This window comes from Aptenodytes forsteri, unplaced genomic scaffold (genome assembly GCF_000699145.1).
Source record: "Aptenodytes forsteri isolate BGI_AS27 unplaced genomic scaffold, ASM69914v1 Scaffold217, whole genome shotgun sequence".
Classification (NCBI taxonomy): Eukaryota; Metazoa; Chordata; class Aves; order Sphenisciformes; family Spheniscidae; genus Aptenodytes; species Aptenodytes forsteri.
Window position 1 is genome coordinate 4670670 of NW_008796222.1, and position 20175 is coordinate 4690844.

At 42.3% G+C, this 20175-nt stretch overlaps 1 protein-coding gene across 1 annotated transcript; it reads left to right on the forward strand.

Annotated features, from left to right (window-relative positions):
* The first annotated feature begins 3711 nt into the window (after positions 1-3711).
* Positions 3712-16935, forward strand: LOC103907088 (amine sulfotransferase-like). The gene is given in 7 exon segments (XM_009289191.1): positions 3712-3722; positions 9061-9244; positions 11293-11514; positions 13515-13641; positions 14228-14322; positions 15843-16023; positions 16811-16935. Coding segments are annotated over 7 exon segments (945 nt in total).
* The last annotated feature ends 3240 nt before the right edge of the window (positions 16936-20175 follow it).

Consider the following 20175-nt stretch of genomic DNA (forward strand, 5'->3'; position numbering starts at 1 on the left):
GTTTAGTGGGCATGGTGGTGTTGGGTTGACGGTTGGACTCAATGATCTTAGAGATCTTTTCCAACCTTAATGATTCTATCATTCTAAGACTTACCAGCGAAAAACATGCAGGGTTTTGTCCTCATTCTTAGATGTTCAACAGTTTACAATGGGGTAATATTTTTCATTCCTCTATGGACAGCTAATGGCCACAAGATTACAGCGCTGTTTTTTGTGTGTTATGTATGTCACCTATAATATGGTTTGTGGCATCTTAGCTTAAATTCCACAGAAAAAAATCTGTGTCCTTTCCACAGAAAAAAGCCTGTGTCCTTTGCAGTGGTTTAACAAACTGGAGAGTCTATAGAATTTTGAGAAAAAAATTGAAGATTTTAAAGACCAAAATCAGCATTAGCTCATCACCTCACTTGGAGAATAGTCTTAAAGTAGACAGACTAAGCAAATAAAGATTTTTCCATTAAATGCTTTTGATCCAGAGACATCAAGAGTTCCTCTTGCCAAAATATAGCTTTTGGCACTTAAGCTTGTTCAAAATGGCACTGAGAGGTAAAATGCCAAAGTGCCTTGATAAACCTCATCTTGAATGGAGTATAATGAGATATTTAATGGTATACTCCCCATCTACTCCTTCCTTTGCAGGATCTGATTGAAAATCTACAACTCTGAAGAAAAAAAATCTGAATAAAAGATGAACCAGAGACTGTGGTGGGAACAGGTTATATCCAAACATATGAAAAATGATCCCAAGGCAAACGATGAAGTCTTTCCAAACAGATTGAAGGAGAAAGGTTTTTATTCAAATGGCAAAGAAGAGTGTCAAGCTGATGTATCAGAAGTTGAATCAGGCTAAAGGGAGAAAAGCAGAGCTGTAAAAGACAAGTGCTTGTAAATACCTTGAATATGAGAAAGTGTAACAGCGTTAAGCAAACATTACAACAGCGTAAGCCAGCAACACTTTAGATAGTTCTTGAGAAGGTGGAGGCTTGTGGAGAAGATACAGAAATTTTAGAGGGGAGCAGCCAAGACAGAAGTAGTAAGATGTCTAGTTGATAATTTTTGCTATGGATACAGAAAAACTGTGTAGATGGTGTAATGCTTTTCAGCTACTGGTCATGCAAAGCAATTAGAAGGATTTGAGGTCTTTACTCCAACTGAGAGAAAAGAAAATCATGTTCTTCAGTCCCTGGCCTTTTCAAGCTTTTTTTTTATATTTCTGTTAAAACATGTGCACACACACAAACGTGCATTAAATACATGGATAACTGTGACCACAGGCATATTTTACCGTAAGGCAGGAAATGCAAGGAGATGGCTCCACAGTGTTGTGTGAAATGGAGAGTTCAATGCTCAGCTCTAGCCAAAGTAAGTGGCTAGACTTTGTTAAAAGAGAGAGGTTTAGGTCTAATTCAAAGGTGATCTTGTTGTCATATCGTTGGTTTTGTCACATTTCTTAGGCCAGACATATTTTACAGCATCTAGTGCTTATAATTTTTAACATTCCTCTCAGTTTCCTCTTACCCTAGTGGATTTTAATATTTTAAATTATTGGAAAAAAGTTATTATAGTTTTTAAAAAGCTGTTTTCCAGTTGACAGTTGCTTTCATGGGCATGATGTTCTCAGATTCTCCATTCAAAATTTAACACACTCTTGTAAATTATTAATCTTTCAGTTTGGTTATGACTTTGATCTCCCAGTAAAAGCAGAACCTATGAAAAATGGGTTATAATGCAGCACTAGTCAAATCCTCATACTCAAAAGGAAGACACTATCTTTGAAACTAGAACAGAGGATTCCCATGCTCAGACTGTCAGCCTGCTTTGCTCAAATAGCTGATATTATTCTTCACTTTATATATTTTGAGAACTCTCACCTTCATCGACTAGTAATGTACTGAAGCAGGGGGTCAGGGTCTAGTAAAAAATTAAGCAAAAAATATAACAAAAATGATCTTTTCTAGACTACCTCCCATCCTGGTTCTCACACTTCCCTTACCAAAGTGTTACTCAAGATTCATCCCATTCCCTATGAGCTTAACTTTGTAAAATGACTTTGTATCTAAAGACTGGAAAATATTAGGGTGATCAAGCACTTTTTTTTTTAGCTGAACTAACTTGTTTTCTAGATTTTTTTGAACCATTTGAAAACAGCATGGAAATTCATATTTACTGACATATCCTCTGGAGCGTATGAGTCAAGGAGCAAGCACTCACAGCTAGCCCACAGCTAAGTCACTGAAATTTATGTTAACTACTTTGTTTTCCCAGAAGAAAAGTAACAGATAAATGCAAGTTAAAACATGCAAATAATACACATAATAGTAGAAAATTCAGAATTTGCTTCACCAAACGGTAAACCTATTTGGTTCACCATTCCATATCCTTTGCTGAGGAAAATTAGCCCAATCCTCCTTGTGACTCCCTATACACTTTGCCCTGGCAACATCTCCTTTTCATGTACCACTCATGTTATGTGAAAACATGTGATTCCCACTGTGTAGCATATACATTTGGGGTTGTTTGGCTTTGACACCGTGCCTAGAACTCTTTCCAAAACTTCTCAGGCCTCAGTTTCACCCTGTTCATTTTTCTGCAGTGTAAAATGCACCAAACACTTCTCTCTTTCTAGCTGGAAAACTTTGGGGACAAAACACAAACTAATGGCTATCAGAGAGAAAACTGCCTCTCAAAGAAAGAAAAAATGTACCCTCAAATTAACAGCACTTGTTTAAGCATCTCTGCTGGAATCCTGCTCTGGTGCATTAGTGGGGATACGCAAACAAAACTGTCTGAACACCTCATCTTCCAAAGACCAATCCATTTCATGGTGTTTTAGAATTGCTGTGGCAACCTAAAATCCCCCACCACTTTGCTGAACTTGGGAACTTGGATGCAAGATACACAGGTAAAACACATTCAGTTGTGAATTACAGGAGTGAAAGAAAGAGGGTGACAAAGTATGCCGGTGACAGAAATCCTGTAGGAGAGAACGTTACCGTAAGTTGGCAGATGATGAACTCTCTAAGACTCAATTTGGAGTTTTAGAAAGCAGGCATTCTTTATTGCGGCGCCGGGTGCAAGGTGGAATTTCCACAAATCAAGCACACCTATGGCTAGATCACCGTTACATTTATACACAAAAATTACAAGGTAGTACACTCCCAGTTACAATGATTGATTAGTGATTTACATACACTTATAATATCTGCTGTGTCATTCTCTTCTGTTACTATGCTTGCGCAGGGGAGGGGTCTTCACCTGGGCAAGGGTCTTCTTGACCTGTGGGTGTGTTTTTTAGTATTATAATGAAGGCAGTTCACTTCAGGACACCTTAAAAGTAGTCTTGTCAAGTTGTCAAGTAAGTCATCCCGTATACAATAAAGTCTAAGTGGTCTGGTCACACTCTAGAGAATTAAGAATAAGGTTAACATGGTCCAGTGAATAACACAGCAACCCATACATAACGCTAACATAAAGATTAGTATCACAGCAACCCCTACATAACCTAACATAAAGATTAATCAAAATGTTCTTATAGTCGCTTATTCATTATCAAACACAAAATGTGGAAAGATTCAATGAAAAAACTTATGATAATCTTCAACAAGAACAGATACAGCATTCATGAGAAATGGCTACATTTAGCCTTCCACACTGACTGTGGCCGTTAGGTAAGGCTAACTTCTGAGAAGCTTCTCTAGTAACTCAGGCGTCATGTATCTTTGGTAAGGATTTTGTGCAATAAGAGTCAATACTAGGTGTTATTGGTATGTAATAGTACCTGAGGCATGTCTAAAATAAAGGAATGCCTTACAAACCTTTTTTTTTCCTCAGTTGGTGGGCAATGATCTGTTCCTATGCAGATTCCTAAAGTGAGTGTTGAAGTGGTCTAATTTAGTTTGCCCTTTTTTGCTATGACATGTTGAATGTGTTTTGCAGTAACTTATATGAAACTTATTGCGGGATTCCATGTGCCTAATTTAGGCATTTACTTTACATTTTAATTTTACAGTATAGGTAGGCAGGAGACCTGTCTATTGTCTGTATAGGGAACTTCAGAGCTACACCAGTTTGCTGTCACTGTAGAGGCTTGTGAAAAGAACTATGATTAGTATGTACAGAAATGTACTGGTGCAAAGTACCAGAGGAAACAACCAGAGAAGGACATAAGGTGTTAATAGCACCGAGAACATTGGCTTTGTTTAAATTATACAATAAACCATACATTTCCTTTCCCAGTCTCCCACTGAACTTTGTGCAACTGCACCTACAATGTAAGTATACGTTAGGTATTTGGATCCCGAGGTTAATTATTAATATTGCAATGGACTATTTATCCTGAAAAAGATAATATGCATGAAACCTATGTTCAGTTAACTGCAGATAGACTGTAATTCGGTGTTGCTGACAAGCAGGGACAAATCCTAACTTTAGGATGCTGATGTTTTACAGTATCCTTAGAATTTGTATGCTTTCCCCACTCACTATCTGTCCAAAAGCCAAATGGCTTTACACGTTATTTCTTTTCACTGGAAAATATTGTTTCTTGCCCTAACTCACACCTTGTTCGCTTTCCAGCTAGTTCAAGAAGCTGATGTGGGGCCATAGTTGTTACTCTTTGGATTCTTCAGAGTGATGTGCCAGGAGCTGGAACATCTGATGGCGCACCTCCCTGTCTAGTTTTGGGCTCAATAGATGTTGCCTTTCATTACTATTAAACACTTAGAGTAGAACTTGCAGTTACAAAATGCTAGAGACATGCATGATTGGAGCAGAAAGCAAAGCAGAACAGGCTTAATCTTTCACAATAAGGGTTTCCTCTGTGGTGAAAAAAACTTCAGCCCTACTCTTGTTTCTGGCTCATTCACGTGCTGACCAACCTGACCGGTTGTGCAAGTTCAGGGACTACCTGGGGAATTGATCCAGGTTAAAAAGTAATCCTATACAAAACACAACACAGAACTGGGGAACAAAATGTTGTTCTTTGTGATGTTGTTGGAGTGCAGGTTTCAGGGAGAAATGTCTCAGGCATTATTTTATTTCAGTTATAAAATACCTCACAGAAAAACTTAACATGAACACATACACGTGATTAACCCAAGTAGCTCATTCCAGGCTCATGGCTGAGACCTGGTTGGACCAGTCTGATCAACTGCTTTGGTGGAGTAGTGGATTCAGGCTATTTGGGACTACTGTCACACATAGCTTGGAGATAAAAAACAATTTGAGCAAAAGTTCAGTGAAAGCTGAGAAAAAAACCCCAAAATCTAGCAAAAAAGCAAAAGATTTTATTCACTTCTGCTCCTCTCCAATCTTTTGCAATAATACTGTTGATAAAAAAAAAGGAGGAAGATAAATCAAAATGAATATTTAAATAATTTCAAAAATTTTTCTGGACTGCTTTCACTTTTTTTGCGAGTTATATTAGTTCTCTAATCTCTGTGTGTGTTAAAGATAAGCAAATATTGAAAGCAAGCCAACCAGCACAGTGTCCACATGTTCACATCTCAGTTAAAAAGGAAATGTGACGGCTCGCACAGCTCTAGAATTACTTGCATTCACCGAGCTGGGAAGTATTAGCACATGTCTCCGTGGGCACCGAACAGAGAGCAGAGGAGGTAAGTATGCCTGAAATTATTAGAACGGTAGACCTGTGAGTTAAATGATGGTCTATTACGCTCTCAGTAAAATAATAATAATTGTACATAAAGCTCTTTTGTAGACCATTTTAGCATGTACTGCCAGAAAGAGTTGCAGAGAACTAGGGGCTAGAGCTGGTCCGTGCTTGAGAGGAGGATGGCTGTCCAGAGCAGGGTTATCTCAGTGCTGGTGTGGAAAACGGAGTCTCACATGGGCTTTTCTGCATCACTCAACAAAGAAATTGGAGCTGTAGCTGTGAGATGATTAACTAAGCAGAGCAAAAGTGTGTGGTCACCGTGGATTTAGGAGATTAACTGGCAGACACCCTTGTGCCTGCATTTGGAGACAGATTTTTGAGATGCGTTTTTGAGATACACTAGATCATGAGTAGGCTTTCCAGGAAATGGGGCAAGGCTTTTTTTCCATGGTGTATTTTTTCATGGTATATTCATACATCTGTAAGAAACAAGCAGTGCAATAACCTTTGTCCCAGAGTGATATAAAACCTCATGTTTTTGACAGAACAAGATCAAGAAGGTTTCTGTATACTGTGCATTGAATGTGTCCCCTTTTTGTTTCCCACAAATTCCTTGCTCTTTCTCCTGTATTTTTTCACTCGTTCACATTTTTCACTCATTCTCCGTATCTTTGCGTTCTCAGGACTTCCTCAGCTTTGTTATCACAACTTGAATTTAAAAGTGTACCAATCCCTTGGTTTCTAAATGTGGGGTTTTCTCCGTTTAGAGCTCCGATTCGTTGGGGGTTGTTTCAGTCAGTGAAATGCAGGCTTCAGGCGTGAGGCTGAAGCACTTCACAGGCTTTGGCGCGGGCGGCGCCTGTCGCCGTGAGGTGAGGCGGGCAGCCCCTCATCACACACAGCAGAGGCTCCCCTCACTCCCCTTGCTACCCTTCCTGCCCTCACTGCCCTCGCTCCCTTTGCTGCCCTGGCCATGGCCCACACCACCGTCACGGGTGGAGGGAGGGCAGCGCAAGCACAGGGGTCAGTACTCCCAGGAAGGAGACTTCCAGACACATTTCTTTGCCCGTGGGTCTTTGACAGTAGAACTGAGCTTGTGCATCGCCCCCAAAGCAAAGGATTTTTTTGTTGTCTAATGATAACAAGTGGGGGTGTTAATTTGAAATTAAATTTGATTAATCTCATAAAACAAAGGCATGTGTTTCTCTTAAAACTTGGTAGCACTGCGTGCCCAAGGAGTTGTTTAGATCAGGGCCTGCCACAGCCTTTGCTGTGCCAGAGGGACGTCCGTGTGTCCTCCTGCGGCCGCTGAAGATAACCCGGCCCTGTCTGCCCAGGGCAGGGAGGCAGCGGGTGTCCCCGGTCATGGCAGTGGTCGCTGTGCCCCTTCCCCTGCCCTGCCAACCAGCCAGAGCGGCCACGCCACCAGGGATCCCCAGGTGCTTTCTGAGGCATCCGAGCGGGAGGGCACGTCCTCGGCTGTGCAGGTGTCCTGGTTTCGGCAGGGATAGAGTTAACTTCCTTCCTAGTAGCTGGTGCAGTGTTTTGGATTTAGGATGAGAACAAAGTTGATAATGCACCGATGTTTTAGTTGTTGCTAGGTAATGCTTACGCTAGCCAAGGACTTTTTAGTTTCCCGTGCTCCACTGACTGCGAAGGCTGGAGGTGCACAAGAAGCTGGGAGGGGGCACAGCCAGGAGAGCTGACCCAAACTGGCCAAAGGGACATTCCATACCATGTGACGTCATGCTCAGTACATAAACTGTGGAAAGCTGGCCGGGGGGGCCGCTGCTTGGGGACTGGCTGGGCATCGGTCGGCGGGTGGTGAGCAGTTGTACTGTGCATCACTCGCTTTGTGTATTATTATTATTATTATTATTTTATTTCAATTATTAAACTGTTTTTATCTCAACCCACGAGTTTTTCTCACTTGCGCTCTTCCAATTCTCTCCCCCATCCCACTGGGGGGGGGGGGGGGAGGAGTGAGTGAGCGGCTGCATGGTGCTTAGTTGCCGACTGAGGTTAAATCACGACAGCACGACAGCAGGTTGAAGGGCAGTGCTCCCGCCAAAGGCAGCGCTGCTGGCGTGGCACAGCAGGGCAGTGCAGGGCCGGGCAGGGAGCAAGCGCCCGGCCAGGGGAGTTCACAGACCAGGAAGGCAAAGGGGAAGCAGAGTACGAACTGGAGAGAAGCTGATAATAACAGGTGGAATCAGCGGCCTTATTTCCAAGGACTGCCTGTTGTGGTGAATTCAGATCACTTGGGCAGTACATCTTGCACAATCAGCTGATTTGACAAATCTGGGCAAGGGTGATATCCCGACGGTGGAGCAATGGTGATATCCCGACGGTGAAGCAATGGCAAATGCAGCAGTCCAAGAGGGCATGGGAACGGTCGCATTGCAAGGGGAAGGCAGGGGACAGAAACCCAGACAAAATTCCAGATAGGAAAGTCTCTCTTTCCAAATATATTTTAACCCACGTAAGACAATGCTTGTGATATCCACGTCTGGAAATGAACTTGCTTATGTCATTTCTGCCAAGGCTTGTACATTGTCTAATGGTATTAATAAATAGTTCATCTACAGAGCAGGGAGGGACAGACCGGGATGTTAAGCTCACTGAAATCCACGGATGTATTGTTCAGCTCAAAGACTGCAGAAGAGACACAGACCAAAACCTTCAAACCTAGATGCTCCATTTGTCTCGCTCAGCTACAAGAGTCAGTCTCTCTCTTCAGTCTCTCTGTTACTCTTCCTGTATCTCCCCAAGCGTTTGGTCTTCCCTAGTCACCACAACAGTGATGATTAATGTCTTTTTCTGGCAAGTACATGGCAATGGCGTTAATGAGACACAAGACAACAGTCTCATAAAACCAGTAGGCGTGCTTAAGAAAATAACACACGTTCATGATTACCCATCCTAGTTTACAGAAATTATGCTTACTATGGGAAAAACATTAGTAATGAGACAGAGAATAAGCAGAAGGAGGCAGAAATTGTAATAAGACATTCTGAACACAGTTTCAGTCACAAAATTCAGAATGAGAGCTTGGTAATTAAGCTAGCTCTGTTCAAGAGCTACTGGCATCCCAAAGAAAACTCTACAGTCACCCAGATCCTAGAGGAATCTTGAAAAATGATTTTTACATAGCTTGCCTTCAGTTACATTAGTTTTTACATGCACGTAGCATACACTTGTATATGAGTAAAGGGTATTGCTCTACACCTTTCTTTTTTTCCATTGGAAATGTATCTTGAGTGATGTTCTTGTGAAAATCTGAAAGCTAAATTTCAGTGTATTGTTTCCAGAATTTTGCTGAAATGCATTTTGCTAAAATTTGCCAGCACTGGTTTCTTTGTTTGAATTACTCGTTTGTTTGTTTGTTTGTTTCTGTGAGATGACAACCAAAGAAAATGATATAACTTTATGTTTTCTTATTGCAGGTTAATCACCTATAAGGACAACAGATTAACAATGGAACCATCAAAAGAATATCTATTCACATACAAAGGGTTTTATGTTGGTGTAAGTACTTCACTTGAGTACGTAGCTTCCCTGGAGGATTTTGAAATCAAAGATAGTGACATATTGATAACTACTTACCCAAAATCAGGTAAGAATGGAATTGTTTCTAAAAGGGGGAAAAAATTTGCCTTTTATTATTATTCAGCCATCTAACTGCAGAAGTACCTAGGGTTGTTAGCTTTGCTTTTAGACCTGAATCATCTCTGAGTATATGCAGTGTAGCATTAAGTACAAACCCTGCATAGCCATGGCCTGAACAGCCAGACACAAGGCTCCTGCTCGTGTCCAGCCGAATTGGTCTACCTCGTTCTTGGACTCAATCTTGTAGGTGTACTCAGAGCAAGCTACACACAAACGAAACTGATCTCCTGTGCCTCACAAAACACACACATAGTTTTGGTAGGGCTGGGTGCATGAGTGTTGGAGATGATTGTGGGATACCTGGAATGATTTGTGGGCTCACATGGAAGGTGGTTTGGGGGTTACTGCATCCAAATTACAACCAAGCAGGAGATCAGAGCAAATATGAGTCAATGATATATATCTCCTTTCAAGGATAATGAAGTACTATTTACTTGCATAGCAATACAGGACACTAGTGTGATGAATTCTGCGTTCCTGTTTCTGAAGCAAATGCAACTGTGCAACCACCTGGCTTCACTGTCGTCTTACATGAAATCTAAAGCCTTGACATGCCTAGACCTGTACGTTTCCATACAGGTTCACTTTCTGCTCTAAAACTGGTCTACCCATTTTTCAAGACTCTATTTCTTTAGTGATTAGTAATCAATGACTTGATCATGCATTAAGCAGTGGTTTATGACTAAAGCCTTGACATCTCTGGTACCAATCTGTGCTTGTACTTTCAAGGCCTCTGCTATCCTCAGAATTCTGTTTGTGCTCTTGGGAACCTCTGCCATTATCATTTGGTTTCCTTCAGCAGCCTTCAAGATGCAGCTTTCGGATAACATAACCAGTGTTTTGTTAGCATATGTCCTTTTCCTAGGGTCACTGAACATCTTGCTGGAATTCACTATTCCCTCAGGTATTCAGTGAAATACCTGAGGCAGAAAGACATTCTTGAGTGAAGCCCAGAAGGAGTGACAGGGAGCACCAGGCGTGGTTGTGGTGAAGGTAGATGTGATACAAGAAGCCTGTGGAGGGGTCATGGGTGACAGAGCGAGGGGACAGGGAGCCCAGGCGATGGTAGCTCATCATCAGGCAGCACTGGGGTAAGCTGTCCAAGTAAGGCAGAGAGGGACGATGAGAAAGCAGTATTTAAGGGGTAAAGATGTTATGGCACTGAGATGAGCACATCTTTGGAAGTAGGAGTTTCGTGTTGCAAAGTGATGGACTACCCTGGGACAGGAAGGAGTTGGAAGATGACTTTGAGTTATGAATTGCACAGAATGTCATCTCTCTCTCATTCACACCTTTTCGTCTATCCTGCCCCACCATCCTCTTTCTTCCTTGCCAGTTATCAGTCTAAGGAACCCTTCAATCCTTCTGTTGAATTTCTACCACTGCGCAGAAAAATTGTCCAGGTTGATTATGCCAAGCAGAGCAAGACAGTCAACACAGCCGTGAAATCACTGGGTATTGTTCCTCTGAATCCTAGAGCTATTTCTTTTTCTTGCCCAGTGACTTTAAGTCTATAACATGCATACAGTCTAATCTCCAGAACCAAGAGCTTCCTTCCCAGGTGGCGTCTTAACAACTAGCTTAACAACTAGCTGATAACATGGTGTTATGTTTCATGACATCTCACAACACTTTGCAGGAGTTCAGGAAGCAAAGGTCTTTTCCAGATCCACTCAGTATGAGATTTTTAGGTGTGTGGCCCATACAGATGCAGCAATTCATGTTGCCACAAGAGGGTGAGGACGGACATAACTTGTATGGAAGTTGAGTATACTGGGTGAAGGAACTGAAGGCTGAGTTACTGGCCATGGCTTTTCTGCAGGGACAAAACAAAAATATGCTTCCCTTCTGCACTCAGCAGTCACCAAGACAATGTTTGCTTTCTTCAGTATCTGAGGTTGTATTTATATTCACAAAGTGAAACACATTATAGCTGTGTAGAGGGTCTGTTTATGACAATATACTATCTTTAATTTAAAAAAAAAATCAAATTATGTTCAAATAAAAAGGTTTCCTTCTCGGGAACTGTGTGGACTCAGAACATTTTGAGCTTAATAATTCATTAAGGCCACCATAATGGAACAGAAAATGTGGAGACCATGGACGGAATCCCATGGCTGGAATACAAAATAAAAAATAAGGATTATGCAAATCTTCCTTTGCCTCATGTTTTTGCCACCCATCTGCCTTACTACTTAGTTCCAAGAGACCTGAGAAATAAAAGAGGGCGTGTAAGTGATGTTATTTTTACAATTTCCTTAAAACCAATCATGCCAATTTGCCTCAGTGAATTGGTCCAAATCCTACCTTTTTCCTCTTTCTGTTCCCCACGTCTCGGTATAAATATCACCTGCTTCATACATGTGGGGCAACTGGGACGTTCTAAAGCCCATTTCTTCTGTTTCCCTTTGCCAAATCTCTCAGCCCCACACTGTTAGAGGGAGGGGTGGTGCATCTCAGGAGGATCTGCCAGGGTCAAAGACTTGCACCGATTTTCCCCTTGTGAAAACATCCAATTCCAGTGAAGTTATAAGTCTGAAAAAATGTCTCCCATACTGAAAATATGAGTAGGACGGGACTATAGTAGGTAGAGAGGGAATGTGAGAACTGCCTTTTCTCGCTCCCCAGTGCTGTGAGTTTCTGAATAGGACTCTCCATCTCCTTAGAGACAGGCGTAACCAGGCTACTACACTAAGGCTCACTGACAGAGCATGGACATACGGGCAAGTCTGAAGATGTGTATGGGACGTATACTTCTAATAGCACACCGAGAATTGCCTTAGCCGCCATACAGCAAATTGTTACTTTGCTCCCTGGCAAAGGATCTCATACTTCTGCTAATCTTTCTTATAGTGGTCCCAATGACTTCTGCCCCTTCCATCCTTATTTCTGACGCAGGGCTTCCCGTGGCTGAGTGAGCGGAGAGCTGTGGCAGAGCTCTGCCCACAGGGGCTATGGAGGCAAGCTCTTAGTGCTGCTGTTACCTTCTTCACAGATACAGGTGTAATGGGAAACTGCAATGTGCTCACCATTTTCTTCACAGTAACAGTGAAGTTTGGAAGAGAAAGCTCACATGCAGAAGATTTGAAATCCAAATGATGCCCCACAAAGAATGAGAAAATTGCCCAAAAATCACATGGAGCACACGTGTCAGAAAATATGGAAATTGTTGTGACTTCAGAAAAATATTGCTTGGGGGGGGGAGGGGGATCTTTTCCACCTCTGCTTGAACAACTCAGGTTGTTCGTATTTTGTATCAAACCATAGAATAATTTTTTCTGTGATTTCAGATCAGAGCTTTTGAATGAGGTGTTTATTGAGTTTTCCTGCAATGTGTTTGGGAATTCTTATTTTATATACCTTGGAAATAATGGTTTTGGCTTTGCTAAAGATAATCAGATAAATTTTCAATTAAGCAGGAATCAAAAGTAGTCATTTTACCCAGTTGGAAAGGCAGTCTGAGAACATGATTCTTCTGTCTCTCCCTGCAAACATTTGTAACCTCGTAAGGGAGACATGCCAGGCTCTATTTTCTCTCCCTAATTAGACACTAAGTGTTGAGGAGCAGAAGCTTAGTAGAAGCTGGCACATGCTGCCAGTTGAGAGGCAAAAGGCTGCCCATCTCACTGGTGGTGCCTGGTCTGTGCCTGAGGCAGCAGCTCTCGCGTGGTCAGGAGTCAGCAGGAGACAAAATAACCCTTGCCCGTAACAGCTCCTTCTTTTAAGATGCCAGGGCTGCCTCTTATGTCATTCAAAATCTGCCTGTGTGCTGCCTCTGGCACCAGCACCACAGGCCAGGAGTTTAGATCACAGAGTACTGATGCTGTCAACACTACCAAAGCTGGGATTTACAAGAAACTCTTCTTCACTTCATCGTGACTGTACACAGAAATGTGAAGCTGAGTCAACCTAATGATTTTCTAGTGTTGTTATTGCAACCTGACTGCCTTGCACAAGTGAGCAGTATCACTGAAGCCTGTAACACTGACCCCGTGAAGAGAGTTAACTGCAGGCACTGAATGACTGCAATTACAGAAATACCACTGCCTATGAACAAATTGACAGCACTACATAATCCAGAATTTACCTAATGTGATTGTCACCTTCAAACTGTTTTCACACATTTTTAGTGAGACATTTTTACACATTTTTAGTGTGGAAAAACGCATTGATGGTCAGGGTAATGGAGTCCTTTAATATCTCTGAGACTAGTCTTCTCATTGTTTTGCAGATGATTTGTGTTACCAGGAACCCTAAGGATGTTATGGTTTCTTACTACCACTTCTCCAAATTCATGTCCACACTAGAGGAAGTACCAGATTTTAACCTTTTTATGGACAGATTTTTAGCTGGCAAAGGTAGGATATCTTTTTTACTAAGGAGCCCAAATCCTGTTGCATGACCTCAGATTGAATGGAGATTAATTATATCAATAAATATCAAATATCAGAATCCTCAGCTATGCTGTAACCTGAATCCAAAGCTGCAGAGGCTGTCTGAGCTTGACACCATTTTCTGATGAAAGCTGGTGCAAAGACAGTAGCATAGTCATGGCTTTGCTGCTCTCCAACAACATGCAAGCTCCTTATTTTATCTGCATGGGATGCTGATTCAGAATATAACCATTATGACTGAAAAACTCTTAACACTTTCTGCATTGGTTAGTGGAGCTGAACCCATAAGAATAGTCGCTGTACAGCAAAGATAGAGAAGTATTTTTTTGCTTCTGCCAGTATTAGTTCAGATTACTAGAAACAAAAGGGGAGTTGCCACATTAGCTTGGAGAATTGTCACAAAGACGGTGAGTGTGCATCCCTCAAATTATCAGAAAATATTATCTAAAAAAACCCTTTCAAAGACCTAAATGACTGATAATTTTGCTGTTTTACTGCTGTTAATAGTATTTATCTTTATTTTTTTGTTTTAATAATTTCCCTTGCTGAATACTTGCCAGTTTGTGGCTGGATCACGTTGCAGGCTGGTACAGTCAAGCAGAGGATTTCAATGCACTCTTCCTTACCTACAAAGAAATGAAAAAGGTGAAGTCAATTAGTATCACTGTATTCAAGATATTCTGTTCCTATATTGACTGCATTTTCAGACAGCTCTTTATAATTGCACTTTATATTGGAAAGTGCTTAATCCATTGTGGAGTAGATTCAAATTGAAACTTCTGAGAGGATGAAGTAATTTGTCTCATTGGTTCAAGGTCTTATCAATTACTAGACAATTATTAGGTAAAACACTTTCCAATATTACAGAAGTTATCTTCACTGCCACCCCAAAAAACCCTTTCTGAAATAGTACAGAACAAGACTTTTGCAAGTATCTTCAACAGGAATGTTGCGCTCGTAAGGACAGTTCCACTAAAGGAAAGAAGTGCTTAAGAGGCAGGCTTTAAAGTACTTGAGGAGCTCTCAGATTGCTGACCAGAAGTTTCCTGCTTGGTGGCTGCCCCCACCTTTGTGTGACTTAGAATCATAGAATAGAATCATAGAATCATTGAGGTTGGAAAAGACCTCTAAGATCATCGAGTCCAACCGTCAACCCAACACCACCACCCATTAAACCATGTCCCTAAGTGCCTCATCTACACGTCTTTTAAATACTTCCAGGGATGGGGACTCAACCACTTCCCTGGGCAGCCTCTTCCAATGTTTAACCACTCTTTCAGTAAAGACATTTTTCCTCATGTCAAATCTAAACCTCCCCTGGCGCAACTTGAGGCCATTCCCTCTCGTCCTATCACTAGTTACTTGGGAGAAGAGACCGACACCCACCTCGCTACAACCTCCTTTCAGGTAGTTGTAGAGAGCGATGAGGTCTCCCCTCAGCCTCCTCTTCTCCAGGCTAAACAACCCCAGTTCCCTCAGCTGCTCCTCAGAAGACTTGTTCTCCAGACCCCTCACCAGCCTCGTTGCCCTTCTCTGGACACGCCCCAGCACCTCAACGTCCTTCTTGTAGTGAGGGGCCCAAAACTGAACACAGTATTCGAGGTGCGGCCTCACCAGTGCCGAGTACAGGGGCATGATCACTTCCCTACTCCTGCTGGCCACACTAGTTCTGATACAGACTTCTCGTTTCTCTGAGGTGGCTGTCCTTCTTCTCGTGGGCAAGTCCCACAGCGCCCCAGCCACAGCAGCACAGCCCACGTCACGTGCCACTGCACTGGTCTCTCACCCTTCAGGGCCTTGGGTTGCTCACGTCGAGTCCCTTGCTAGGACAACAAGACTGACAAAACCCCCATGGGTTGAGTGCCTTCACAGTGACAGGCGCGATTCCAGAGGTGACTTAGCCAGGGCATCTAACGCGAGATGCAGACTGGGTTTGCAGTGTGGGGAGCAGAGCACAGAATTCCTCATCTCCAAGGGCACGCTGCTGCAGTGAGCTACAGTGTCACTGCTCTTGAGTATTCAACTGATGAAAGGGAGACTATGCTCACATAAAAATTATGGTCAGTTTTGCGCCCAAATGTATGTCCTTTATCATCCTGTATTCCACTACTGTATGCATTTAGTTCTTTGCATCATCAAGACCCTGCAAAGTAACATTATTGCAGGATATCAGAAGTGCTGTGCTGAAGATCTGCAACTTCCTAGGCAAGAAGCTGAGCGAAGAGGAAGTGGACAGTGTTGTGAGGCACGCTACATTTGAGAACATGAGAAAAGATCCCAGGGCGAACTATAAGAACCTGCCAGATGACATCATAGCGAAAGACAAGGGTAGTTTTTTATGAAAAGGTGAAGTGGAAGCAGTCCAACGCAACAACTATTTAATCCCACACTTCTTGGTGTGAGATGAACCTAGGGTTTCTGGTCTCAGCTGGAATGCCCCATTTTCAGAGGGAGAGTTCAGGTTAGTGGCAAATTAAATTTATAAGAGCAGTTTTATTGCCGTGACATCAGTGATTTTACCATATTTTCCTGAGGACAATAAAAAGGTAATGTTTTACTGATTGTAACACAGGTTGTAACAGGCCTGTCAGATACAAGAAGGATTTAAGGGTTGTACTGAGCCAGGGGTAAGATTATACTTTTTTTTATTGTTTCTTACTTTTCAAGGTAAATCACCTTAATTGTGTGAGCATAGACCTTCTTGACCAACCACCATCCATGTCCATACATGGCATCCCTGGGCTCCTGGACATTGCTAAGATGTCCTAACGCTCAGCGTAGGAGGGGATCTCCAGGGATTAAAGAGAGTGGTGCACTGAGAGAAAAACGAGAGGTGTTGCTTTTAGTAATTTCCTCTTTGATCTCAAAGGAATCAGTAAAACACCAGAACAAATGAGTTGAATAACTTTATGAGGAGTCAGGATTATAGGTCTACGCTGTGTTTTATTCACAGCACCTAGATTTGGAAGCGTGTCCTCAAAAGAGCACACAGAGCCTCACTCGACGGGCCAGCGACAGGGAGATGCTGAGGAAGCCAGGAATTGCTTCCCAAGACTAGCACTCACTGTTTGCAGTGGGCTTCAGAGAGGTGCACGTTCTGCTTCTCACCTCCCTTTGCTGCCTCTTTCCTCAGGCACTGTTGGAGACTGGAAAAACATCACGACAGTGGCACGGAGTGAAACGTTTGACAAAGTTCTTAAAGAGAAAATGAAGACTCTGCCCGTCAAATTCATCTGGGATATTAATGATGAAATGTAGGCTGGTTTTGAGTTTCATCATCCTTTGGTGTTCATACTAGATGGACATATCTGAAGTTCTGGAAGAAGAAAATACATCCATTTTCAGCTATGTTATAGAAATAATAACGCTGACAACTCAGTCACAAAATGCGAGTTGTCTGAGGAAGCTATTAAATTCCACCAGTTTCCTGTTTGTAATTTTACAATTTTAATTAACTTTCTTAGTAAACTGACTTCCTTTCTTCATGTTTGCTTTTACTTTCATTGGCTTTAATAATACCAGAGTTGTAGACAACCAAGTGAGGACTGATTGGTGTTGCCAAAAACTTTCTGAAAAACGTTTCACTCATGCATTTCATGAGGCTTCCTTTGGTAGAACCTTCAATGTCCAGATTGGAAGTTAGATTGACCAGCTGTGGTATGGTTATGCTTTGATATGTTTGAATTCCTGTTTCCTTGGTAAACGCTGATACTCAACCATTTGCTATTAAAGTGACCTTACGTTGCATTCTCTTGTGTTGCCTATTGACTGAAACACTTCATTGCATTGTCTGTTGTGGTTCTCAAGGTCACGTCTGACAATTTGCTACTTGAAATATTGAGAAAAAACACAAGCCATAGTCATAGCAGTTTTTAAGTGAATGTCCACTCTATCATACCTGATGATCTGCTAGAGCTACTGATGTAAAAAACTACCAGCTATCTATGACTACGTCCTTCCTCATATATTCATTGACTCACTACCATGGTTTAACCTGTCCAGGATTCAACTCCATGCAGCGACTTGCCCATGGGCTTCCCCTGAGAAGGTAAGTACAGAGGCATATTTCAAGATTTTTTTCTATCAACAACTCAAAAAATATTTGCAAATTCAATAAGTCCACTCCTGACGTATCTGGTCTACGATACATTCACCTTTGTAAACAGCTGTCCTGATATAAGGACATAAGGCATAAAAATGCCTTTTACGTTGCTTACAAAGGGAAGTCCAACTCCTGCGTATTTCTCAACTCTATCCACTGAAATTACTCACAAACTAGAGCTGTAGTTCCTCCCCTCCCCATGTTCGCACTGTTAAGTCTCTGATATATCTCTAGCATTTTTTTCCCCTCCAATAATCTTCTGTCCCTTTCAGCGCAGCCTCAATCAGGAGGGCAGAGGGAAAGGACATGATCTGAGGAGGAAACATTTTGTTCCAACTCTTTTTCAGACACCAACCACACTTCCCTGGCGGGGAAAGCAAGTTTTGGACCCTCATTCCTGCTTCCTGCTATGATATCTACGTGATCAAACTATGGTGACTGCTTTTGGTTGCTATTGAATCAATGTCCTACCAAGCAGTCATAGAAGGATATAACTTCTAATTTCAAAAACATTTCAAATAATCATTTTGATTTGGCAAAGAACATCTAACCTTGGCTTTCCCATCAACTGTTTGAAAAATGTAAAAAATCCTCCCAGTTCACATACTGGCTTTCTTGTTTGTTTACTTCCATCACTGGTCCCAAGGGACCAGCTCACTCTTCTCATTTTCAATCCACTCATTTTAGCCTTCCGATACATTGTACCTGCTTTTTTCCTGGACAGAGTTACCTCATGCACAGCATGCTGCTAGCTGCTATTAGGCAAAGGTGACCTCATACAATTAGCCTACAAGAAGAGTATCTCCCTGTCCTTCAACGGTACAGCCAGACCATCTTTCCTTCTGGAGCTTTGCATCCCCGATACCAAGAAAACAACTTACAAAAAAAACCCTTATGTGACTTATGTAACCACTGCATCCCCCGACCTCCGAGTTCAAACTTCCCACAAGGGGACCGGTGACCTTTTCCACTCGTACATATTTACCCTGGCCACAGAAAAGGTAAAACTAGTTCAAGGTCAGAAGCCTAATGCAGGCCTTTTGCCGAGTTTGCCGTAAGTACAAACAGACCTCCTGATTACAAGTGGGACCTTGATCTTTACTTTTTCCAATGACAGGAAGTCCCAGCATAGTAATAAAAGCCACATAAACCTCACACTACGCTGTATGCCGCAGCCCAATGGTATCAGCTCACTCTATTAGTTGCAGATTTCATGAGCACGCAGTGCAGAAAGTAGAATAATCGAGTTCATGGCAATAAATGCAATTATGCCAAAGAATTGAACCTGAAAAGCCCTCCAACTCTGAGCCAAGTTGCAAGGCACTGAAGGGCTCATTTAAAAACAAACAAACAAACAAACACTCCCACCCCCAAAAAAATAAACAACAAAAAAAAGAAGTAGTATTTCAGGCCCTGTCAGTTTCTGCATCATGAGAGAGAGCACTCACACGACAGCTCTTTCTCTCAGGATCTAGGGTATCAGCATCTTGGATCCAGGCACAGTCTACTGTCTGGTCCAACAAACTGAATTTATTTCAGCAACCACACAGTTTAAAAACTGGAGGTAGCCTGTGGTTATGTCTCCTAGAAGAAAGACTGAAGTTGATTCTCCCCACAGGAATTGTACTTCAAGTTCCCCATTTTTGGCCAAAATACTCTCACCACTGACCTAAAAAAAAAAAAAAAAAAAAAAAAAAAAAAAAAAAAAAAAAGAGAGAGAGAGAAGTATACCACCCCTATGTTTTGTTTGCTTTAAAGCAGATTATAATGCAATCATAATTTGGATGCAAAATCCGAAGCTTTGCAGCATGGCCGAGACTGTACTCCTACAGCATCTTGATGTGGTGGGCGCCAGCCTCTGAATTTTAATAGAGCTCAGGCACCAACTATTCCAAAAGTTCAGCATGATCAAAACTAAATTAGCTCTGGTCATAGTGCAGTGTTGCAACTCATAACTCCTGGTTACCCGGGATATGGAGAAGGCTGTGAGGGGCTCTGAGGCAAAAATGACTTTTTTGCCTCAGTCTTCACCAGCAAGTGCTCAAGCCACACCACCCAAGCCGCAGAAGGCAAAGGCAGCGACTGGGAGAATGAAGAGATGCCCACTGTGGGAGAACATCAGGTGCGAGACCATCCAAGGCACCTGAAGGTGCACAAGTCCATGGGACCCAATGAGATGCATCCGCAGGTCCTGAGGGAACTGGCGGATGAAATTGCTAAGCCACATGATGGATACATCATATTTGAGAAGTCGTGGCAGTCCAGCGAAGTTCCCACTGGCTGGAAAAGGGGAAACATAAGCCCCATTTTTAAAAAGGGAAAAAAGGAAGACCCAGGGAACTACAGGCCAGTCAGTCTCACCTCTGTGCCTGGGAAGATCATGGAACAGATCCTCC